Genomic DNA, 24,938 nt, shown 5'->3' with positions numbered 1-24,938 from the left:
TGGGAAAGGGAAAGGGGGCTACCTAGTCAGTTGTACAACTGAAATGTGTCTTCCGCATTTAACCCAACCCCTCTGGCTCAGTAGTGTCCTGAAGATCTATTGCAGACATATGGGAAATTAATTACAGACAAATGAGAAACACATTACTACATGTTCTGAAGTCTTAGCAAGTCAGGGTATTCCCTTTAACTTGTAAACCAGTCAACCACAATGTGAATTGGCCAACTTCTCAAAAAACTTCTCAAGCAACCACTGACAGGAGGGTATGGCATGTTTTCAGAGGTGTCCTCATACTAAAACAAGTGAGCATAGAATGAGATACACTACGTACAAAACTATTTCTGTTTTCCATTCACAGTTGTATGCCTCTTGTTTTCCATCCAGTTTTTCATATTGACTACAGGTGTACGACAATGGCACGTCAACATGACTTCCTCTTCTCAGTCAGGTGAAACAGGGAAATTGTTGTCTGACATGAGTAATGCAAACCAGAGTCTAAGCAGAAGTACTAATACAGGTCCTAATTGGAGCCATCACCACTCATATAGATCAATACTGGGTAAGGTTTCTCTGTACTTGTATCTCTAAGAAACACCATTTTTTTGAAAGTTTTTTTTACTCACAAAAAAAATAAGAAACACACTGTTGACAACTAAAGGATGGCAGAAGAGCTGCATTATTCTACAGTGGTTTTCAAGAATCCCATAGTTTCTTTGCAGAAAGGTGAGTCTTGACCTTTCTTTCTCTTCATCAATGTCACTCACTTTTAGTTCATTTCTATCAGTTTACAAAAATGCCCCTTCCAGACTGAAGACTAAAACAATCACAGTTGTTTGTGAATATTCCAATTGAAGGGTCCTTAAATCAAGTGAGCCAGATGTGGCAGCTAGAGTATGCTGAATCATGTTCATGTTTTTTGTGTCTTTGTGATGGCAAATCTACTCTGCCATTATGTTTTAATAAAGTATCTTTACAGTTTTTCAAGTACAAATTACATTCTTAACCCATTTAATCTCATGGGTCACAATAGCAAGAATATATTTTTGTACTTTACAGGCTCTGGAGAAGTTAAAGTTGTATTTATAATCAATGTTTCATATATTATACATTATCATATCATTTAGAGAACTTTCATTTGATTTCTCAAAAATGGTCACAAGACCACAAGCATATTTCTCCAAGATGTACTTTTACAGACAAACTTGGCACCCGAAGTATGTACTCAACAGCTTTAAAAACAAATACGTTGTTGAAATAAAACAATATTTTCTCTGTAAATATAATGTTTAAAGGGTCTAGTTTACATAGACTATATATACCAAAGTATGTGGACACTCTTTCAAATTAGTGGATTTGGCTATTTCAGCCACACCCGTTGCTGACAGGTGTATAAAATTGAGCACACAGTTATGCGATCTCCATAAACAAACATTGGCAGTAGAAAGGCCTTACTGAAGAGCTCAGTGACTTTCAACGTGGCACCGTCATAGGATGCCACCTTACCAACAAGTCAGTTTGTCAAATGTCTGTCCTGCTAGAGCTGCCCTGGTCAATTAAGTCCTGTTAAAGTGGAAACAGTGCAACACTCACTACCGAGTTCCAAATTGCCTCTGGAAGCAACGTCAGCACAAGAACTGTTTGTCGGGAGCTTCATGAAATGGGTTTCCATGGCCGAGCAGCCACACACGAGCCTAAGATCACCATGTGCAATGCCAAGCGTAGGCTGGAGTAGTGTAAAGCTCGCTGCTATTGGACTCTTGAGCAGTGGAAACGCGATCTCTGGAGTGATGAATCACGCTTCACCATCTGGCAGTCCGATGGATGATTCTGGGTTTATCGGATGCCAGGAGAACGCTACCTGCCCCAATGCATAGTGCCAACTGTAAAGTTTGGTGGAGGAGGAAAAATAATCTGGGGATGTTTTTCATGGTTCAGATTAGGCCCCTTAATTCCATTGAAAGGAAATCTTAACACTACGGCATACAATGACATTTTAGACGATTCTGTGCTTCCAACTTTGTGGCAACCTTTTAGGGAAGGCCTTTCCTGTTTTAGCATGACAATGCCCCCATGCACAAAGCGAGGTCCATACAGAAATGGTTTGTTGAGATCGGTGTGGAAGAACTTGACTGGCCTGCACAGAGCCCTGACCTCGACCCATCGAACACCTTTGGAATGAATTGGGACACCGACTGAGAGCCAGGCCTAATCACCCAACATCAGTGCCCAACCTCACTAATGCTCTTGTGGCTGAATGGAAGCAAGTCCCCGCAGCAATGTTCCAACATCTAGTTGAAAGCCTTCCCAGAAGAGTGGAGGCTGTTATAACAGCAAAAGGGGGAGCAACTCCATATTAATGCCCATGACTTTGGAATGAGATGTGTCCACACAATTTTGGTCATGTAGCATGTGTGCCTTAATTTTCAATACATTGAATCCATGATGCTTGAGGTATATTAATTAATACAGTGTCTCTAATTTATAAAATACAGTACCGGTCAAAAGTTTGGACACATACTCATTCCATTATTTTTCTTTTTTCTTTTTACTATTTTCTACATTGCAGCGTAATAGTGAAGACATCAGAACTATGAAATAACACATATGGAATCATGTAGTAACCAAAAAAGTGTTAAACAAATCAAAATATATTTAATATTCTTCAAAGTAGCCACTCTTTAGCTTGATGACAGATTTGCACACTCTTGGTATTCTCTTAACCAGATTCATGAGGAATGCTTTTCCAACAGTCTTGAACGAGTTCCCACATATACTGAGCACTTGTTGGCTGCTTTTCCTCCACTTTGAGGTCCCCAAACCATCTCAATTGGGTTGAGGTCGGGTGATTGTGGAGGCCAGGTCATCTGATGCAGCACTCCTTCACTTGCCTTGGTCAAATAGTCCTTACACAGCCTGGATGTGTGTTTTGGGTCATTGTCCTGTTGAAAAATTAATTATTGTCCCACTAAGCGCAAACCAGATGGGATGGCGTAACGCTGCAGAATGCTGTGATAGCCATGCTGGTTAATTGTGCCTTGAATTCTAAGTAAGTCACAGACAGTGTCACCAGCAAAGCATCCCCACAGCATCACATCTCCTCCTCCATGCTTCATGGTGGGAACCACACATGCAGAGATCATCTGTTCACCTACTCTGCGTCTCACAAAGACACGGCGGTTGAAACCAAAAGTCTCCAATTTGGACTCATCAGACCAAAGGAGAGATTTCCACCGGTCTAATGTCCATTGCTCGTGTTTCTTGGCCCAAGCAAGTCTCTTCTTCTTATTGATGTCCTTTAGAAGGGGTTTCTTTGCAGCAATTTGACCATGAAGGCCGGATTCACGCATTCTCCTCTGAACAGTTGATGTTGAGATGTGTCTGTTACTTGAACTCTGTGAAGCATTTATTTGGGCTGCAATCTGAGGTGCAGTTAAATGCCGATTTCTGAGGCTGGTAACTCTAATGAACTTATCCTCTGCAGCAGAGGTAACTCTGGGTCTTGATGGACTGTCATTTCTCTTTGCCTATTTGAGCTGTTCTTGCCATAATACGGACTTGGTCTTTTACCAAAATGGGCTATCTTCTGCATACCACCCCTACCTTGTCACAACACAACTGATTGGAAAGAAATTCCAAAACTACATTTTTAACAAGGCACACCAGTTAATTGAAATGTATTCCAGGGCCCAGATTCACAAAACACTTAAAGGAAACACTTTAGGAAGTAAATCTAAGCAAAGAGATATATTCAATCCACTAATACTAAACATGTGCATTTAACATAAAAACATATTTTTATTTAGTATTCCCTCTCAACCTATGAATGCTCAGCTATGAAAAGCCAACTGACATTTGCTTCTGAGGTGTTGAACTGTTGCACCCTCTATAACCACTGTGGTTATTATTTTGTATGTAATAAGGGCTTCTGTAAAATACAGTGGATTGATTGTTTGCTGTGCTGGATGCTGTGTATTCACTAACTGTCTGAGTGATGGGATATTTTTATAGTATCTGTAACATATTTTGGTGTGTATTTAATCAGCATCTTAACTTCTTAAAGTGGCAATCAGCAGTAGAAACAATAACAAAGTGTCTCCCTGCTCCTCTTTCGGTAAAAAGCTGAGGGATGGGGCTGAAGAAATGTAACCACTCTCAAATTCATAGACGCTTTAGACGCAAGGACTGACCATCCATGATATCAAAATTGGAATCCTGTTTTTATGATCTGTTTCCACTACCATGTACCCAGTTCACTTTGGATAAAGGTTTCTGCTATATGGCTTATATTATCAAAGTATACTTTGACTGCCAACTAGTTGCTCTGGGTAGGTACCATTCCTTTGCAATAGATGGCAGCCAAAGCTAGTTGAAGTCACTACTCTAGCGACAGGGACACTGGATTAGTGCGCACTGAAAGTCGTTTTATCTTCAAAGAAAGTTTATCTGGTTACGCTTGAACCTGTTGTTATAGTGGACAAGCTAACTAATACTATTTTTACATAAGGCCCAGGCATTAGGTTTATGTCTTAGGCTAGGCTAGATTTACTATGCCTTTGATCTGGCTATGCGCACCTTACATGCTGACCACACCGCTCTTGTTGCACCCACACTGCTCGCGTGCGCCAAAGAGCGTCTGCGTTGCCAAGCACTAAAATAGAAGTCAGTCCTATTTGTGACGCTGAACGTGGTGCAAGTCCTGCCTCTCCCATCTCCTCATTGGTTTATAGAAACATATACCCACGTGCCATATCCTCATTGTTTATACCCACGTGGGTGATTGAAAGATGAACTAGGTCGGTCGGTTGTGGTAATACACCTTATTATGAAAGTTAGATGCCAATCGCCATATAAAGTCCAAAGATGAAAAAGCCTGGAAGGAGGAGAGATGACTAGAAACTATTCGGTTGACCGTTTTATATGTGGATTAATTGTCAGAGTAGAGGACCTTGTGCATTTCAGGTAAAATAACTCAACATTTATATCCCAGGACAAATTAGCTAGCTAAATAGGACAAATTAGCTAGCAACTGAAAGTTAGCTAGCTAAATTGCCATAAATGTTTAATGCTTTTCGACCTGCCCCCAAATTAACATAATTGGTTCAGAGTTTGTTTTGATATTTCAACCTGCGTGTCGTGATCGCGTTTGGTGTGCGGGGACAAAATCAATTTGTGCGTGTCCAGTTTGGACATGGTGTTTTGGAAGAAACGGCACACGCAGGGATGAGACGCCATACACCTCGTCCAATTCTCCCTTGTGCCGATAGGGTGAACTGGAGATAAGCCTGTATGCTCTGCAAACAAAATCATAAGAAATGTTAGTCTGATACCAAAACTAAATCACAATGTATTCACGTCACCCCGCTCCTCCGCTCTCTCCACTGGCTTCCAGTTGAAGCTCGCATCCGCTACAAGACCATGGTGATTGCCTACGGAGCTGTGAAGGGAACGGCACCTCCATACCTTCAGGCTCTGATCAGGCCCTACACCCAAACAAGGGCACTGCGTTCATCCACCACTGGCCTGCTGGCCCCCCTACCTCTGAGGAAGCACAGTTCCCGCTCAGCCCAGTCAAAACTGTTCGCTGCTCTGGCACCCCAATGGTGGAACAAGCTCCCTCACGACGCCAGGACAGCGGAGTCAATCACCACCTTCCGGAGACACCTGAAACCCCACCTCTTTAAGGAATACCTAGGATAAAGTAATCCTTCTAACCCCCCCCCTTAAAAGATTTAGATGCACTATTGTAAAGTGGTTGTTCCACTGGATATTATAAGGTGAATGCACCAATTTGTAAGTCGCTCTGGATAAGAGCGTCTGCTAAATGACTTAAATGTAATGTAAATGTATTTACAATCAGCATGCCCCATTATTGGTTAGAATGAGATTTCATGAATCATGATGCTGTCTGCGATTCGAACTCCTGTCTAATCTAAAGGGAAATGTGTTACCAACTTGGCAAACAGCGCTGATGATAAACATCATTATAAAATACTGAACACCTACCCACTACTGATATTAACCTTAAGCAATTTATAATCAAGCAAAATTTCACCAATTATTTAACTGGCAGATCAGTTGCTGACTGGTCAAGTAACCTCTTCTGCCAGGAAGTCCTTCATAAGGATTAGTAACACGTTCAAGAAATACATCACCATCCAGACAGACTGACAGGAACTTCTGACTGCATGTAATACAGCCACCATCCGCTGGGATATTGTGCTGTATCGCTACCATCTCTCTACAACACACACACTCCTTCTCCAGCCATTACCTGGCAGCATCCCCACTCACACCAGTTTGTGTTTGCCTACGGCAACCCTCTAGCTGAGGTGTTTCAGGAGGCATATCTGTGTTGTTACTGCTACGAGAACAAACTCTTTGATCAGGGGCAACGATCGGCTCAAACATGAACGGCTTCAGTAGGTTTATTGGCTCCCTAACTAACAATTATGTCATTCTCTGTAATAAACTCATTCTCAGACTTGGAGCTACTCTGTAAATTCAGACATTTTGGGGAATTCCAAAATGCTCTCTCCTGCCAGTGACGCAACAATGCCAATATGGCGATTTACAATTACAGTTAGCTGGCATTCTTAATCATAGTGTTTCCATTCTCCTTTAATGATTTTCTTACAAACTCCTCATATCTTTTTACAAATCTTCTTATGTTTGTTCTGATGTCTGTTGCTAGGCAACCAATTTAGCTAGCTATCTAGCTAGCAATGGCAATCATGTTAGCATATTTCCTACTGAGATTACTGTTCTAAAATATGTACTTTGGTTTAAAATAATCTATACTGAAACTTTCATATGACGTTTGAGTGGATTAAACATGTTCAATTGCTTATTCTCTCACTGCCCAGAGTTTAAGACAATTAATAACAATTAATAACAAATCCAATAATTTTATTTTCAAGAATCTAATTTCTTGTAAACTTTTTGTTTAAGGAGAAACATAAGAAATAGTACAATAACATTTCCAATAACCTTTTTGAGGAATAGCAACTTTGCTTAACTTTCTTTCTAAGTTAATAATACATTTTGTCTTAAGATGATTTTGTGAATCCGGACCCAGGTGACTACCTCATGAAGCTGGTTGAGAGAATGCCAAAGTGTGTGCAAAACCGTCATCAAGGCAAAGGGTGGCTACTTTGAAGAATAGGAAAGCAACAGGGACGAGGTGTTTTGACAAAGAAACTGGGGTCTATGAGAAACAAATAGGACATTTAAGGGTAGGATATGGATGTTTCAGTACTTGATTGTTTCAATATTAGGGTATTGGCATGTGGGTGTTAGGTTTAGGGTATGGGGGTAACAGGGCTGTGTTGTGTGGGTTATTCGGGTTTAGGTGTGTGGGTAAGTGGACTGAGGTATAAAGATATTGGGCTGAGGGATGGGGGTAAATGTTTGTTAATTGTTTTATAGGCAGAAGTAAATGTGTGTTCACAATTGCCAGAGAATAAAACCATGTTTTTTTATATACTTTTAAATCTTCATAAAAAAAAACAACAATACGGATTACATGTTAGGTTTACTAATGGCATAAGATTTGCATAGTGGCATGTCTGGGAAATTTTTTGGAACAAATGGGTTAATATTATTGAATATGTATGTGTCCCCTTTCTCTTCCCCACAGAGAAAAAAGAGGAAGAAACAGTATATGCTGAAGTAAAGGTTAAGGGAAGTGCAGTCACTCAACGGAATCCTGCCACAGCAGGTACATTTGAGAGAAGATCTGCGTTATTGTGCAATTAGTCTCTAAATCAAATCAAATGTATTTATATAGCCCTTCTTACATCAGCTGATATCTCAAAGTGCTGTACAGAAACCCAGCCTAAAACCCCAAACAGCAAGTAATGCAGGTGCAGAAGCACGGTGGCTAGGAAAAACTCCCTAGAAAGGCCAAAACCTAGGAAGAAACCTAGAGAGGAACCAGGCTATGAGGGGTGGCCAGTCCTCTTCTGGCTGTGCCGGGTGGAGATTATAACAGAGCATGGCCAAGATGTTCAAATGTTCATAGATGACCAGCATGGTCAGATAATAATAATCACAGTAGTTGTTGAGAGTGCAACAAGTCAGCACCTCAGGAGTGGAAAATTGGCTTTTCAGTTGGCTTTTCATAGCCGATCATTGAGAGTATCTCTACCACTCCTGCTGTCTCTAGAGAGTTGAAAACAGCAGGTCTGGGACAGGTAGCACGATATCCGGGTTGCCTTCAACAATTAATTTTTTTTTCGTTTTAACACCCTCTGAATGGCAATTTGGCATAGAGGAATCCGCTTGAATAAAATAAGAAATAGTAAATAGCAAAATGTAGATACATTTCCTCAAATTATCCACCATTTATTGTTCAATTATTAGATTTCATCAAGTTATGGAATAACGCTTACCATTAAATGTACACACTTATGTTAACAATATGGCTATAATAACATGAATCTTATCTTTGCTATTCCTAGTGGATGAGAGGCCTGCTCTCCACTGTCAACCCTTTCGAGTAGTGGCAGTGTGTTTGGGTGTTCTTTGTGTCCTCTTGGTTTCAGCCATTATAGGCCTCTATGTCTACTGTGAGTATGTGGATCATAACATAATATGGATTGTGGAGTGGTGCAGGATGACATCATAGAGTAAACATGTCCTTCTCTCTCCACAGTCAGCACTGCCCTGTCAGAGCACAACACAAAGTTGGTGAGAGAACTGGAGCAACTAACAGATGCGCGTGCATTCCTACTGGCGGCCAATCAGGACCTTACGAACCTCAACAGCAATCTGAGTACAGCCAATCACATTATGCAGAGTGATTATAGCAATGTAAGCACTGCAAACCTACGTTTAGCGGCTGAGAAAGAAGCATTGTCAAGAGAGAGGGATAGACTGAACTGGAGTCTTAGGTTCATATATCAGTTTGAAGATTTTCCAGTCAGTCAATATTGTTCACCAAAAGATGACGTAGGAGGTAAGCCCCCTTCCTGTTGGCCTTGTTTCCATCATAGTGTACACGTGTCAAACTCATCCCACAGAGGGTCAAGTGTCTGCGGGTTTTCTCTCCACCCTTGTACTTGATGGATGATTTAAGGTCACTAATTAGTAAGGAACTCCCCTCACCTGGTTGTCTAGGTCTTAATTGAAGGACAAAACTAAAACCCACAGACACTCTGCCCTCCATGGAATGAGTTTGACACCCTTAGTGTACACTAAAGACAGACTTTACACTTTCTATCTTACTCTGTAATATTGATAATACGTATGTAGTGTAATTACATAATTACCAAATAATAATTATTACCTGTAATTCTTCATTGTTGCAGAGAGAAAGTGTAACCCTTGTCGAAGTGGGTGGACGTTGTTCCAATCTAGTTGTTACCAGATTTTATACCCTTCCAATACGTGGAAGACCTGGGAACAAAGCAGAGAGAACTGCAAACAAAATAATGCTGATTTGGTTGTCATAGGAAATCAAAAGGAACAGGTGGGACAATGCTACAGACTAGAGTTCTGAGGGACAGATTCATTTCACATTTAAAGTGGATCTCCAAAAAGTGAAATGGGAACTATATTATAATGTGTGATATATAGATATGAGCTCAAGGTAAACCAGCTGTTACTGAAAAACAAAAGCACAAAGGTCATTATACTGCTGCTACCTGTTGTGCCGTTTGTTATTCTCGCTCATTTGGACCGGATTTATATACATTTATTCATAACGTTTAGACACTCTCTCTATAAAAACTTTTTTTTTTAACTACTTGTGATTTCATTCATTTCACATTCAGGAATTCATTCATAACCACACTCAGTACTACTTTGATATGCATCATGGGTACTGGATCGGTTTGTCTGGCATAGCTAATATCAGCCAATGGCTCTGGGTTAATGGAAGTCAACAGACAGATGGGTAAGGATGTTTCATTCAATGTAAATACAACAAAGAAGCAATGTTAAATCATTATTTGACTCAAGTCATTTCTTTTCATTCATGGTGGTGTTCTCTTTTCACAGGTTTTGGAAGAGACAAATTGGGGGTCATTGCGTGTTAACTGTCCCAAATAATGCACCTTTGGCTAATTGGAATGCTGAATCATGTAGCATGCTGAACCGTTGGATCTGTGAGAATAGAGCCTTAATATGGTCAGATTAAATTGCAGGGACACTCTCTTAAGAGGTATTCTCACATACTGAACTCATATATTATTGCATCTTTACTTGAGAATTACATTGAGTTTTATTCTTCTAATTTAAGGACCCCTGCATCTGTCTGTTGGGGTCAATTCGAATTCACGCAATTCAGGAAGTGATTTTAATTTAAAATTTACAATGGAAAACCTTCATTAGCTGACTTCAATTTGAATTGACCCCAATCCGGTTCTGTTTTGTATGTTTTTGATATGTTAACAATCAAGGATCTGTTGTAATGTAGCTATAGAGAAGTTAAAAAATAATGTTCTGTGTTGACCTTTCATATAAATCAGGCATATTTTCTTTAATATCAATCATTTCACTTTGACAATAAATGTATGTTCTTCTATTGTCTTATTGTATTATGTTTCATACAGTTGTTATGTTCACAATACAAGATCAACTGTATGTATAGTAGTGTTTTAGAATAACATTTGTTTTGGCCTTTCATAGATCAGAAATCATATCATATTCAGATTACAAAGCAAAGCAGGACTTGTCTTCCAAGATTTGTCTTCCTAAGAATTTGAAAGATCTTTGCATATGAAGTATAAGTTTAATACATGGAATGGAAGTTAAGTTTTTAATGAAATCACTCAGTTTTATAAACTATGCAATATTTCTGCTAAATCAGCAGCTTAGGCACCTGATGAAATTCATATTTAAAGCGGCAATCGGCAGTTGAAACAATAACAAAGACAATTCCCCGTCACCCTGTTTCGGAAAAAAACTGAGGGATGGGGCTGGAGAAATGTAACCACTCTCAAATTCATAGAAAGCGCTATGAATGCAAGGACTGACCATCCATGATATCAAAATTATAGTTTTAAACATGAGGTATTTGTTTACATTTATTTTGTTTACAAATATTGGAGATAAACAAGCTTATGTTTTGTGTTCTGGGAACGACAGTTGAACTAAGCTCATGAGGCATTTAGAAGTTATATTCTTCAAGAATCATTGAGTACATATCATTAATTTATACATCCCAAAATGGATGTAGCAACTGCAGATGGCCCCTTTAATCGTCGTGCAAATGTGTGACATCACAGATACTGTAGTAGTAAGTTTAGCTCACTGAGCAAAGAAAACTATGGACATTACTGTCCTCATATCAAGCAAATATGTAATGTCAATAGGTTTATTTACTGCCTCTTGTGCAATGATAAACCTGGTTTATGTTAGGTTTTCTGAATAGTCTAAAGAGTAGAGCTGGTTTATCAGAGTATTGGGACATGGACACAGGTCTAAACCTGATTCGTATGGGTATTGGGGTTGAGATGCAGGTGTAGATCTGGTTTATATTAGTATTGGGACTCAGTCAAAGCTGTAGACCTGGCTTGTTGACAGTGCATGTCAGAGCAAAAACCCAGCCATGAGATCGAAGGAATTGTCCGTAGAGCTCCGAGACAGGATTGTGTCAAGGCACAGATCTGAGGAAGTGTACCAAAAAATGTCTGCAGCATTGAAGGTCCCCTAGAACACAGTGGCCATCATTCTTAAATGGAAGAAGTTTAGAACCACCAAGACTCTTCCTAGAGCTGGCCACCCAGCCAAACTGAGCAATCTGGGGAGAAGGGCCTAGGTCACGGAGGTGACCAAGAACCCGATGGTCACTCTGGAAGAGCTCCAGAGTTCCTTTGTGGAGAACCATCTCTGCAGTACTCCACCAATCAGGCCTTTATGGTAGAGTGGCCAGATAGAAGCCACATGACGGCCCGCTTGGAGTTTGCCAAAAGGCACCTAAAGACTCTCAGACCATGAGAAACACAAGTCTCTGGTCTGATGAAACCAAGATTGAACTCTTTGGCCTGAATGCCAAGCGTCACATCTGGAGGAAACCTGGCACCATCCTTATGGTGAAGCATGGTGGTGGCAGCATCATGCTGTGGGGGATGTTTTTCAGTGGCACGGACTGGGAGACTAGTCAGGATCAAGGGAAAGATTAACAGAGCAAAGTACAGAAAGATCCTTGGCGAAAACCTGCTCCAGAGCGCTCAGGACCTCAGACTGGTGCGAAGGTTCACCTTCCAACAGAACAACGACCCTAAGCACACAACCAAGACAACGCAGGAGTGGTTTCGGGACAAGTCTCTGAATGTCCTTGAGTGGCCCAGCCAGAGCCTGGACTTGAACCCGATCGAACATCTCTGGAGAGGACCTGAAAATAGCTGTGCAGCGAAGCTCCCCATCCAACCTGACAGAGCTTGAGAGGATCTGCAGAGAAGAATGGGAGAAACTCCCCAAATACAGGTGTGTCAAGCTTGTAGCATCATACCCAAGAAGACTCAAGGCTGTAATCGCTGCCAAAGGTGCTTCAACAAAGTACTGAGTAAAGGGTCTGAATACGGTTTTTCCATTTTTTTTTTTGCAAACATTTCTAAAAACCTGTTTTTGCTTAGTCATTATGGGGTGTTGTGTGTAGATTGATGAGCAAAAAAAAATATTTAATCTATTTTAGAATAAGGCTGTAACATAAACTGTGGAAAAAGTCAAGGGGTCTGAATACTTTCCAAATACACTAACTACAGTATATTTAGAACATAATGTTTAGTTTTTAGCTTTCATATAAATCAGGCACATTTTTCTTTATCAAAAATTCTTTGTCAAAGTGAAATTAATGTTCTATTGTCTTATTGTATTATGTATAGTAGTGTTTTAGAATAACATTTGTTTTGGCCTTTCATAGATCAGAAATCATATCATATTCAGTTTACAAAGCAAAGCAGGACTTGTCTTCCAAGATTATCTTCTTTCGATTTTGAAAGATCTTTGCATATGAAGTACAAGTTTAATACATGGAATGCAAGTTAACAAAATCACTCAGTTTTATAAACTCTACAATACTTCTAAATCAGCAGCTTTAGGCACTTTATTAAATATTTTACTTAAAGCAGCAATCAGGAGTTGAAACAATAACAAAGTACATCCCCGCCCCTGTTTTGGTAAAAAATACATCCGAAGGATGGGGCTGGTGAAATGTAACCACTGTCATATTCATAGAAAGAGCCATGGATGCAATGACTGACCATCCATGATATCAAAATTATAGTTTTAACCATGTTATGAGGCTATATAGTGTTTGTTTACATTTATTGATTACAAACATTGGAGGAAAACAAGCTTATATTTTTGGTTCTGATGGAGAATCACAGTTGAACGAAGCTCATGAGGCATTTCTAAGTTATATTCTTTAAGAATCAATGGGTACATATCATTCATTCAAGTCCAAAATGGATTCCTCTTAAAGCATCATGCAAATGTGTCACATCACAGAGAGTAGTAAGGAAAGCTCATTGAGGAAAAGATGGGGTCCAATCCTTTATTCAGTCCATCAATTATCCAATAAGATCAATTGATAAGATTAGTTAATTTTTTACACAAAATAGTCTCAATCTTTATCAGATAAACTAAAACCATTGTGTACATATTTAATTAAATAATTGCAAATGTATATGCAGAGACAGTCTTCTACAAAACAGTAATGTCAATCAAATCATGAATTTCTCCAAGTGACTGACACCGACACTAATATCAAAAATAAGAAGTCGTCCAAGAACAAAAAGGATTCAGCGGAGATGGAACACACTAACGTAGAGAAACCAACCAATCAGAAACTGCGGTGGACTCTCCTCCGAAAAAGAAATTAGATGCAGCAATAGAGGAGAGAGATATGAAGGAAGAACCGTGGAGGAGGAACCTAAAATAAAAGGTAAAAACTAAAAATGCAAAGAGGACAAGCAGACAGTAGAGGACAGGTAACACAATGAGTCCAAACCTCTAAAAAATAAATAATATGGAACAAGATTGATGAGGACTTGCCTAAGATTGTTGGAGAGGCAAAGAGGTCAGGCATTTAGGAGCTTGTGGTCAGAGCTCCAATGTTCACTTCATCACATGCAACCATCATATGAAACACAGTATATTTGAATCTGGGCTCAACTGACAATATTGCAAAACCATGAAAAAAGCATGTTTTGTTTCCTGTCAACAACAGACTTTCAACAATATACTTGTGGAATGGATATTAGAAATCATTTTGTGTGCATCAACTGGTGTTTATATACCGCTTCTTGTACGGTGGTCCTGTATTGTTCATATTCTCAACATGGATGTTTTAAACAATGCTACATCAGATAAAAGGTTGCTACATTTACATTTACATTTACATTTAAGTCATTTAGCAGACGCTCTTATCCAGAGCGACTTACAAATTGGTGCATGCACCTTATGATATCCAGTGGAACAACCACTTTACAATAGTGCATCTAAATCTTTTAAGGGGGGGGGGGTTAGAAGGATTACTTTATCCTATCCTAGGTATTCCTTAAAGAGGTGGGGTTTCAGGTGTCTCCGGAAGATGGTGATTGACTCCGCTGTCCTGGCGTCGTGACGGAGCTTGTTCCACCATTGGGGTGCCAGAGCAGCGAACAGTTTTGACTGGGCTAGATATGAACATAGTAGTGTCCATGTTAATTTTTAATAAACAAATGGCGCAGCTATTTTCTCAGATCCATTTTGACCTCAGTACTACCCTCTGGTGACAGTATTCAACATTGCAACCGCCCCACGTCCACATTGTACAGTAGCAACCCCGCTTCCATTCAACCTCCAAGGGTTGGTTCAATAGTGTACTGAAGATCTACTGCATTCATATGGGAAATTACTTAATATCTATTACAGACAAATTGGAAAACTGTTACATTTTCTGACATCTTAGCAAGTCAGGGAATTTCCTTGAACTTGTAACCAGTCAATGTGGCTCGGTCTACATATTAAGAATCAATCAGTGACTGGAGGTTATAAGGAGGGCATGGCAAATCTTCAGAGATATGCTCACCCTAAAACAAGAGAGGAATGAAAGACAACCGTATTTCTGTTTCCCACAGCTATAGAGCTTTCCATATCGAGTACCACACAGCAACGTTACCATCATGACACGTAAACATACCTTCCCCTTTTGAGTCAGATGTGTGAATCTGTACAGTGAAATGTCTGTCTGTGAAGTAACCTCATCCCCAGGCTCAATTGCTACAGAGAGAGAGAGAGAGAGCCAGCTGGATGGAGATTATCTGTGAGTAATTAATGCAGACCAGAGTCAACCCAGAAGTACTTATACAGATCCTATTGGGGATAACAACAGTAGTCACACTTGTAGAAATAAAGTGTACCGAAACACGCTTCAGACCAGCTTGAACAAAAAAAGGAATCCGGTGCTCGACTGAGGGACTTGAAAATCCCAAAAAGCCTTCCTCACCCCAGGACACTTCAACAGGTAAATAACTACCTTTAAATAAACGGAGAAATAAAGAAAAGGCGCTTATGAAGGCATCCAATGACGAAACATAAGCCTGTTTGCTTTAAATGAAACAGATCAATGCAGACAGAGAACTAGTTTTCTTTATTTTCCTGATAGTCACCTGTTAAAGTCCTGGAGTAAGGAATGTTTTTTAACAGTAGTCACACATGTATTTCAGACACCATTGGTTATGGTTTTATTTGTATCTGAAGGATGCCAGAAGAGCTGCATTATTCTACAGTGGTTTTAAAAAATTAATAAATGTCTTCACCAAAAGGTGAGTCTTAGCATTTCTTTCTCTCTTCATCTATCTTACTCTCTTGTAGTGCATTTCTACCAATTCAGCTAATTCTCACTGCCAGACCTAGCACTAAAACGTTATTTAAAATCGCCATGTTTTTAAATGTTCAAATTGATGGATGCTTAAAGCAAGCAAGCCAGTTATGGCAGCTATTTATTCCAGATTATTTGAATGTTTTACCAATTCTGTGTTGGAGAACATTGATGCCAAATGAATTAAGGTTTAATCAAGTACCTCTCTGTGTAAAAACGTATGAATAATCTCCCTCTCCCACGAAAAAAGAGGAAAAGAACATATGCTATATGTTGAAGTAAAGGCAAGGGGGAGTGCACCCAGTCAACCTGGTCCTGCCACAGCATGTGTTAAATAAGAGCTCAATATCCACCATTTATTGTTCAATTATTTGACTCCTTTGAATAATAGCATACTGTCAGATTCACTAATGAAGCATATTAAAATGTAGCTATAATGCACTCCTATCTTTGCTATTCCTAGTGGAGGGCCCTGCTCCCCACTCTCAACACTTTGGAGGAGTGGCAGTGTGCTTGGGGGTTCTTTGTGTCCTGTTGGTGTCAGCCATTTTACCTCTCTGTGTCTACTGTGAGTATGTGGATCATAAAGACACAATAATATGGACTTTGGAGAGGTGCAGGTTGAGTAAGCATGTCCTTCTCTCCACAGTCAGCACTGCCCTGTCAGAGCACAACATACATTTGGTGAGGGAACTGGAGCAGCTAACAGATGAGCATATATCCCTACTGGCAGCCAATCAGGACCTAATGAATCTCTACTGCAAGCTGAGTGTAGCCAATCACATTTTGCAGAGCGATTACATCAATGTGTCTACTGAAAACCAGCAATTGAAGGCAGAGAGGATGAACTTGTCAAGAGACAGGGATGGGCTCAACTGGACTCTTGGGGTCATTTTTCAGTTGAAGAATTTCCCAGTTGATAACTACTGCCCATATGAAGATGCCAACACCAAAGGTAAAGTTTCCATCCTGGTTAATATTTCCTAATTTGAACTGGTTCATACGCTGATGGTCTAGAATGTGTCACAGTGATACTGTTACTTTAAATGTCAAAAACACTATGTAGCTGGTCGTAGTGGTCCTCTGTTGCCCAGTTGATAGAGCATGGCACTTGCAATGCCAGGATAGTGGGTTTGATTCCCAGGACCACTCGTAGAACATACGTATGCATGCACGACTAAGTCGCTTTGGACAAAAGCATCTGCTATCTACTAAATGGTATATATTAATATTATTACTTTGCATGTTTCATGTTGCACAGATAGAGTGTGCAAACCTTGTCAAGTTGGCTGGGTGCTGTTCCAATCCAGTTGTTACCTGTTTCTGCACATTAAAGTCCCCTTCGGTCACCTTTGGAGGACCTGGCAAGGAAGCAGACAGCACTGCAAAAACAACAATGCCGATTTGGTTGACATAGGCAGTCAAGAGGAACAGGTAGGACACTGCTACAGGTAAATGCTTTAAGGGAGATTCACACAGCGTTTAAAGGGTTACTCAAGCAATACAAATGTATAAAAAGTAGGAATAGGAACCATATTAAAATGTGACATATAGCTACTGTATGTTCATGGAAACACCCTTATAACATGAAGTTCATTAACACTGCTACAACTGTGCTCCTTGATACATGGTATGAAAGTGGTACTTCCTGTTGTCTCGTTTTGTAGGCTAAGAATGTGCTTCAAATAAGACTTTTCTAACTTTTGGCAATGCGCCTTACTTCTTGAGCATCAAATATTTTGATAAAAGGAATCGGGTATGAGCTATCAATACATGAATATGAATAGAATTGTGTGTGTATACACACACACACACACACACCTAATACACTTGAGTGTACAAAACATTAGGAACACCTTCCTAATATTAAGTTGCACCTCATTTTGCCCTCAGAACAGCCTCAATTTGTCGGGGCATGGACTCTACAAGGTGTTCGAAAGCGTTCAACAGGGATGCTGGCCCCATGTGGACAACGCTTCCCACAGTTGTGTCAAGTTGGCTGGAGGACTATTCTTGATAAACACAGGAAACTGTTGAGTATAACTGCAGCCTTGCAGTTCTTGACACACTCAAACTGGTACACCTGGCACCTACTACCATACCCCATTCAAAGGCACTTCAAAAGATCTTGCCCATTCACCCTCTGAATGGCACACACAGTCCATGTCTCAAATGTCTCTAGGCTTAAAATCCTTCTTTAACCTGTCTCTCCTCACCTTCATCTACAATGATTAAAGTGGATTTAACAAGTGACATCAGTAAGGGATCATAGCTTTCACCTGGTCAGTCTGTCATGGAAAGAGCAGGTGTTCCTAATGTTGTGTACACTCAGTGTATGACCGCCTTTTCATAAATGTGATTATATAAGCTTGAAGCCCATTCAAAAAAAGTAGGGGACTGACAACAGGAAGTACTTTCATACTGTATTCTCTTTCATTTGGACCCGATAAGATGCATTTATCCATAACGTTTAGACACTGTCACACTGCCTCACAAAACTGTAGATTACTGTTAAATGTATCCTATATTTATTTTTATCTACTTGTGGTTTCCTTAATTTCTCATTCAGGAATTCATTCTCAACAACACTCAAGCCTACTATGATGAAGATCATGGGTACTGGATCGGCCTGACTGACATAGCAGAAGACGGTCAATGGCTTTGGGTTGATGGACGTAATCAGAATCTGACTGATGGGTAAGGACATTCCAAAGAAGCGTGTTGCCTAAAACAATTCTTCACTAAGGGCTGGATTCAAATCGGTATCGCGGAAAAGTCACAAAATATTAAATCAATGTTCCCACGTTCGCAGACTGCATTCACGGTAAACGCTGCATGCCGGCCCAATTGGAAACCATTACCTTTAAATCTTAACGTGGCTCTTCCGCGATACATTGAATCCAGCCTTAAATCATTGTTTTTGGGTTTTATGTTTTTTCATTCATTGTAGGATTTCTTTTCACAGGTTTTGGAAGATTCAACCTGTATGGGGTCGCGATTGTGCTTTAACTAACCCAAACAATGCACCTTTGGCTAATTGGAATGCTGCACCGTGTGGCCAGAGAAACCGATGGATCTGTGAGAGTAAAGCATTAATATGGTCAGGGTAAATTGAGCCACGTTCACACAGTCAAAAGATCTATTGTATAGCAGTGTATAAAACATTTAAATAGAACACTTGTAGGGCTTTCATAGGTTCCGTTTTTAATTTAAAAAAAATTGCTGTTTTATAAACGACGCAATACTTCTAAATTAGCAGCTTTGTCACTTCATGTAAATGTACCTCAGAGAGTAGTAAGGAAAGTTAATTGAGCAAATAAAATGCATTACTGTGCTCATATGTAGCAACTTCATATCTGATGTTGAGATCACATTGTTTAAAACAGCCATGTTAAGAATATTAACAATACAAGACCACCAGACAAGTATAAAAACACCAGTTGACGTTGAAATATATATTTTCTTATAGTCTGTAGCTGAATCTTTCCATACAAATACATTTGTTGACAAGAAACAAAACATCCTTTTTGCATGGTGTTGCAATAATGGCCATTGAGCGTTAATTAAAAATATACTTCATTTCATTAGATGGTTTCATGCGTCTATGAGACGTATTAGAGCGCTGACCCAAATCCCTGACCTGTTTCCTCTCCAACTAGTCCTCATCAATCTGGTTCCTGTTGTTTACCTTTCTTCTATTTTAGAGGTATGGAGTCCGATACATCATGCAACCTGTCCTCTACGGTCTGCTTGTCCTCTTCCTATTTTTTATTTTTACCTTTTATTTTAGGTTCCTCCTCCACCGTTGTCACTTCCTCTATTGCTCCATCCCGTTTCTTTTTCTCTTTTGGAGGGGAGTCTGCCACAGTTTCCGATTGGTTGGTTTCTCTATCAGAGTGTTTCATCTCCTCAGCCACCAGAGCCACCTCTGTTCTTGGAGGACTTCTTCTTGGTAGTAGTGTCTGAGTCAGTCTGTTACTGAGTGGCACCTTCTCCCTCTGAAGCCTCTTCACCGCCTCCTCCGGCTTCACTCTCTATAGAAATGACAGCAGTTTCACACACCTCCATTTAGATGACAGCTCTCGCCCTCTTCCAACACCTTCCTGTTTTGAATGTTTCCTCTTGGTTGGCTGAGCATTGTCTGCTGTATTATCTTTCACAGACGTTAGTTCTTCCTCTACAGGAACCACCGCCACCTCCCCACTCCTTTGAACTATCCTTCTTTTTCACCTTTATTTCTATGTTGGTACTTCTGGAGACGACAGCAGAATCAGCATTCTCTTCCGCCACATTCTCACGGGTATCCTCAGCTATTCTTCCTCTTTTTTTCCCCCCTGGGTCTCATCCGTTAGTTCACCCTCAGGGATCTGGGCAGCTGGCTGGGTAATGGTGGTGACGCTATCTGGTGTTGCAGGCATTAGTTGGATTTTCTTGCCATACTTTGCCATGAACTCTTGCTCCTGCTGCTCCAGTCTGGCTAGTTTGGCACTCATGGTAAGGCCGTGTCTGGCTCCTCTGTGGCGAACAGGAATAGGGACAAACCATGTTTAGTTTCCTTATTAAGACATGCAAGACCAGGTTCAAGCCCTTCACCAACAGCATGCACCAAGATAAATCACATGAATGTGTGTTCTATGGTTTATTACAAACTTATTGGTGACAAGCAAATACTTACTTGTGAGCGGTGCGTCCTCCACAAGCCTTCACCAGGTCAGCGTCAAAGAGGGAAATAGCATTTATTATTTAAACCTGTGAGTACATAAAACCACTGTTGTTCATCTTCACATTGATATAAAAACAAATAACCTTCACAAACTGATATCAATCCCTGTATGGTGGTGGATGGTATTGGGCAGTGAGGTTCTTACTTGGTGGTGCTGGAGAGTTCCAGTCTCTGGTCCTCATCGTCAGAGCTGCTGCTGTCATCTGTACTGGACGACTTCTACTCTGGCTGCTCCAGTCCTGCCAGGAGGGTGGCAGACTTATTTTGCCATATTGAATATTGCACTAATTTCCCTAATGTGGACATTTTGTTACTACCTTACAAGCTTGCATTTTCAACCCATAATAAACTCAGCAAAAAAAGAAACGTCCTCTAACTGTCAACAGTGTTTATTTTGAGTAAACGTGTAAATATTTGTATGAACATAAGATTCAACAACTGAGACAAACTGAACAAGTTCCACAGAAAAGGAATAATGTGTCCCTGAACAAAGGGGGGGGGTCAAAATCAAAAGTAACAGTATCTGGTGTGGCCACCAGCTGCATTAAGTACTGCAGTGAATCTTTTCATGGACTGCACCAGATTTGCCAGTTCTTGCTGTGAGATGTTACCCCACTCTTCCACCAAGGCACCTGCAAGTTCCCGGACATTTATGGGGGGAATGGCCCTAGCCCTCACCCTCCGATCTGATCCAACAGGTCCCAGACGTGTTCAATGGGATTGAGATCCAGGCTCTTCCCTGGCCATGGCAGAACACTGACATTCCTGTCTTGCAGGAAATCACGCACAGAACGAGCAGTATGGCTGGTGGCATTGTCATGCTGGAGGGTCATGTCAGGATGAGTCTGCAGGAAGGGTACTACATGAGGGAGGAGGAGGTCTTTCCCTGTAACGCACAGCGTTAAGATTGCCTGCAGTGACAACAAGCTCAGTTCAATGATGCTGTGACACATTGCCCCAGATCATGACGGACCCTCCACCTCCAAATTGATCCCACTCTAGAGTACAGGCCTTGGTGTAACGCTCATTCCTTTGACGATAAACGTGAATCTGACCGTCAACCCTGGTGAGACAAAACCACGACTCGTCAGTGAAGAGCACTTTTTGCCAGTCCTGTCTGGTCCAGCAAACCCACCGGATCGCCCATAGGCGACGTTGTTGCCGGTGATGTCTGGTGAGGACCTGCCTTACAACAGGCCTACAAGCCCTCAGTCCAGCCTCTCTCAGCCTATTGTGGAGTCTGACCACTGATGGAGGGATTGTGCGTTCCTGGTGTAACTCAGGCAGTTGTTGTTGCCATCCTGTACCTGTCCCGCAGGTGTGATGTTTGGATGTACCGATCCTGTGCAGGTGTTGTTACACGTGGTCTGCCAGTGCGAGGACGATCAGCTGTCCGTCCTGTAGCGCTGTCTTAGGCGTCTCACAGTACGGACATTGCAATTTATTGCCCTGGCCACATCTGCTGTCCTCATGCCTCCTTGCAGCATGCCGAAGGCACGTTCACACAGATGAGCAGGGGCCCTGGGCATCTTTCTTTTTGTGTTCAGTAGAAAGGCCTCTTTCGTGTCCTAAGTTTTCATAACGACCGTTCCACAGGTGCATGTTCATTAATTGTTTCTGGTTCATTGAACAAGCATGGGAAACAGTGTTTAAACACTTTCCAATGAAGATCTGTGAAGTTATTTGTATTTTTATGAATTATCTTTGAAAGACAGGGTCCTGAAAAAGGGATGTTTCTATTTTTGCTGTGTTTATTTAGTGGAATTACATATCCTTTTACCTCAGATTGGTGATGTTAGTATAAAAGAATATAGTCATCACGATGACATAAGATTGATTACTTAAAACAGATCAATATATTTGGTTTTGTACCGCTGATCGTCACATGTGCTGGGATGCGCAGAACGCGGAGTTAATGAAATGGCACGAAAAATTTGGGGCAGTCTCTCTATAAAAAAGTTGCTGGGGACACACCAATGGATTTGACAATCAAACTATAATTTATATCAGCCAATCGTTGTCACTGTTGTTATCCTATGGGTCGTGATAAACCAAACGTGGTGATTTGTTTAAGTTAACGTTAAGTGATTTGTTCCCTTTGTCGTGATTGCAGCTTCGGGAAATCAACATCCGACATTCCAAAATATAGATATCAGCCTTCTACAAGTTCTCACCTAACCAACCATATACAGGTTATTCCAAGATTCTGTGTGGCCTTTGAATAGTGTTAGTTTAAACAGCGCTACACTCCAAACGTTTGCCCCCTGTTCAACATTTCAAAATGTAGCTAGCAGTCTTCTACAAATTGTCCTCTAACCAGTGATGTACACATTATTCCATGTGGTTTTCGATAGGCGTGATTGACAAATAAGTGTTGGGTTTATTTTTGTTTTGGCAACCCCCATATCAAAATGCATCACCCCAATGTAGCCCACTGTCTTCTACAGGATGTTCTCTAACCAGTGATGTAAAAATCTCTCCAGTGTTTTTAGTTTCAACAGCTCGTACTGGATTTCCCCCCTAATCGATATAAGTGATTTATTGCCACCTGTCAAAACAGGGTTTTTGGTGCATAAAAAAAATACAAGTAATATGATTACTAATTGTTGCACATGTATGATAGTACATTTTATGTTTAGGTTTTCAAGATATCAAACTGTTTCTGCATATTGGGTATTGATTTGGACACGTTAAAACTGTTTTGACATTGGGCTATTTATCCAAATGGCTTGTCAAAAGGAAGCAGTGCCAGCATCATTTAACACAAGTTTTAGGAATATAAATTGAACTTTTAACATTCAATTCCAATGGTATTGTACTTAAAATCTGGTAACTGCTTAATGAGTCCAAAAACGTGCTGTGATGGATTTATTTTGATGATATACCAGAAATCACCAAAACGGGTTTGCCCTGCCTACTAATGTAATTTACAAGCAAATTCAAGCTGACATATGTATAACGTTACTCTTGATATAGTAGCCTTACTATTGTTATTTTTCACTGTTGTTTTTATTTCTTTATTTACCTATTGTTCACCTAATAGCTTTTTTTAACTTAGAAATTGCACTGTTGGTTAGAGCCTGTAAGTAAGCATTTCACTAAGGTCTACTACACCTGTTGTATTCGGCGCACGTCACAAATAAACTTTGATTTGAGAAACTCCTGCCTGTAATCGATGTTCATTAGCTAACAGATTGTCCGTCATTAATTGACTATACTGTTACTAAATACATTAATGAAAATCTAACATTAACGTTACCTTGTTCCCATCCATGACGCAGTAACTGTTGCTTTGCAAACTTCAGTCCACGGCTCCTTTCCTGAACAGTTTCTGCCATTTACTTCCAAAGAAATGAACATGTTAGCTAGCTAGCTAGTTAGCTAGCTATATTACACTGCATTTGGCAGGTCATTCTCAGATGTCAACATTTATGTATTAGATAGTTGAACAGTAATGCACAAAACAATACACTATTTTATTCAAATATAATATACACATTCCGTTTGGAAGTCTGCAAAAAAAAAATACTGCTCAGTCAAAGTTCAGTTTGGGTTTAGCTAACGAAATCTAACAAGGTATAGCAGCTAAGTTAGGTAGTTTTAAGAGAACATTTACACTTGAATGCAAGTCATTAACGTTACTGTGCTAATAAGGGCTGGAAATGAAATCATAAACAACGACCGGAGTAATGGAACTAATTATTTTTCCTCGTCTGGTTATCTAGACTCACATCGTTGTTCAAACGGTACAAATAAAAACGTTTTCCACAGTTCCATTGAACCATGAGGTTAATTCAGCATGCTGACACGTCACCGGAAAAATACTACTTTTCTTGTTCTTTTTCGACGAGGTTTAACGGCAGTTGGCATTCAATAAATGTTGCATTACCGCCACCTACTAGACTGGAGTATAACTCCCTTATACTTTGCTTGTAAATACAAAATAAAACCAAATCACCAAATACCCTACCATCTAACCATACACTCACCACCCTACTCCACTATTTAAATCTACCTAGGCCTAACTCAGGCCAACAGCCTGAAAGGACAGGTCACCACCACTCAATACACCATGTAACTCTTCTGACTTAAGTCTCATACACCCAAATACCTCTCTGTAGCATCCACCACAGCTTTAATTTTCTGCAACTTACATTCCATCCCTGCAGTACAGTTGAAAACCATTGCTATAAATGCAACAAAAGAAATCCAATCTTAATGAAGCATACAGTAGCAGAAAGTTTGAACACACCTACTCATGCAAGGGTTTTTATTTTTACTATTTTCTACAGTATAGAATAATGGCATCAGGTAACATAGTGGTTAGAGTGTTGGACTAGTAACCGAAAGGTTGCAAGATCAAATCCCCGAGCTGACAAGGTAAAAATCTGTCATTCTGCCCCTGAA

At 40.3% G+C, this 24,938-nt stretch overlaps 2 protein-coding genes and 2 long non-coding RNA genes across 6 annotated transcripts; 2 read left to right on the top strand and 2 right to left on the bottom strand.

Moving 5' to 3' along the window:
• Nucleotides 1–493: 493 nt before the first annotated feature.
• LOC106605315 (C-type lectin domain family 12 member B) lies at nt 494–10,538 on the top strand. The gene is made up of 7 exons (XM_045718435.1): nt 494–723; nt 7,637–7,717; nt 8,460–8,567; nt 8,654–8,956; nt 9,309–9,469; nt 9,774–9,895; nt 10,000–10,538. The coding sequence occupies exons 1-7, from the start codon at nt 660–662 to the stop codon at nt 10,136–10,138; spliced, it is 978 nt and encodes a 325-aa protein (XP_045574391.1). The 5' UTR covers nt 494–659; the 3' UTR covers nt 10,139–10,538.
• Nucleotides 10,539–13,022: 2,484 nt separating this feature from the next.
• On the bottom strand, nt 13,023–17,192 carry LOC123743133 (uncharacterized). The gene is made up of 2 exons (XR_006769920.1): nt 17,126–17,192; nt 13,023–15,207 (listed from the first exon to the last, which is right to left on the bottom strand). It is a non-coding gene; the product is annotated as an uncharacterized lncRNA (long non-coding RNA).
• Nucleotides 15,285–18,939, top strand: LOC106605313 (asialoglycoprotein receptor 2). 2 transcript variants are annotated; one of them, XM_014200797.2, is made up of 6 exons: nt 15,285–15,752; nt 16,272–16,376; nt 16,458–16,763; nt 17,070–17,242; nt 18,378–18,505; nt 18,774–18,939. In XM_014200797.2, the coding sequence occupies exons 1-6, from the start codon at nt 15,737–15,739 to the stop codon at nt 18,916–18,918; spliced, it is 873 nt and encodes a 290-aa protein (XP_014056272.1). In that variant the 5' UTR covers nt 15,285–15,736; the 3' UTR covers nt 18,919–18,939. The 2 variants fall into 2 exon arrangements, with proteins under 2 accessions (XP_014056272.1, XP_014056271.1); XM_014200796.2 differs by having other exon boundaries at nt 16,272–16,763.
• A 309-nt stretch (nt 18,940–19,248) lies between these two features.
• On the bottom strand, nt 19,249–20,787 carry LOC106605314 (uncharacterized). Of its 2 annotated transcripts, none has more exons than XR_006769919.1 (3): nt 20,677–20,787; nt 20,484–20,557; nt 19,249–20,323 (listed from the first exon to the last, which is right to left on the bottom strand). It is a non-coding gene; the product is annotated as an uncharacterized lncRNA (long non-coding RNA). The 2 variants fall into 2 exon arrangements; XR_006769918.1 differs by having other exon boundaries at nt 20,484–20,509.
• Between the last annotated feature and the right edge of the window lie 4,151 nt (nt 20,788–24,938).

This window comes from Salmo salar, chromosome ssa05 (assembly GCF_905237065.1).
Source record: "Salmo salar chromosome ssa05, Ssal_v3.1, whole genome shotgun sequence".
Classification (NCBI taxonomy): domain Eukaryota; kingdom Metazoa; phylum Chordata; class Actinopteri; order Salmoniformes; family Salmonidae; genus Salmo; species Salmo salar.
The sequence above is the reverse complement of the archived record's forward strand: the minus strand, read 5'-3'. Positions and strand labels throughout refer to the sequence as shown.

Coding starts and splice junctions, on each gene's coding strand:
- LOC106605315 (XM_045718435.1), top strand. CDS start 660: ATGGCAGAAGAGCTGCATTATTCTACAGTGGTTTTCAAGAATCCCATA. Junction 724..7,636: donor CATAGTTTCTTTGCAGAAAG/GTGAGTCTTGAC, acceptor TCTTCCCCACAG/AGAAAAAAGAGGAAGAAACA. Junction 9,896..9,999: donor GGAAGTCAACAGACAGATGG/GTAAGGATGTTT, acceptor CTCTTTTCACAG/GTTTTGGAAGAGACAAATTG.
- LOC106605313 (XM_014200796.2), top strand. Junction 16,764..17,069: donor TGAAGATGCCAACACCAAAG/GTAAAGTTTCCA, acceptor CATGTTGCACAG/ATAGAGTGTGCAAACCTTGT. Junction 18,506..18,773: donor AATCAGAATCTGACTGATGG/GTAAGGACATTC, acceptor TTCTTTTCACAG/GTTTTGGAAGATTCAACCTG.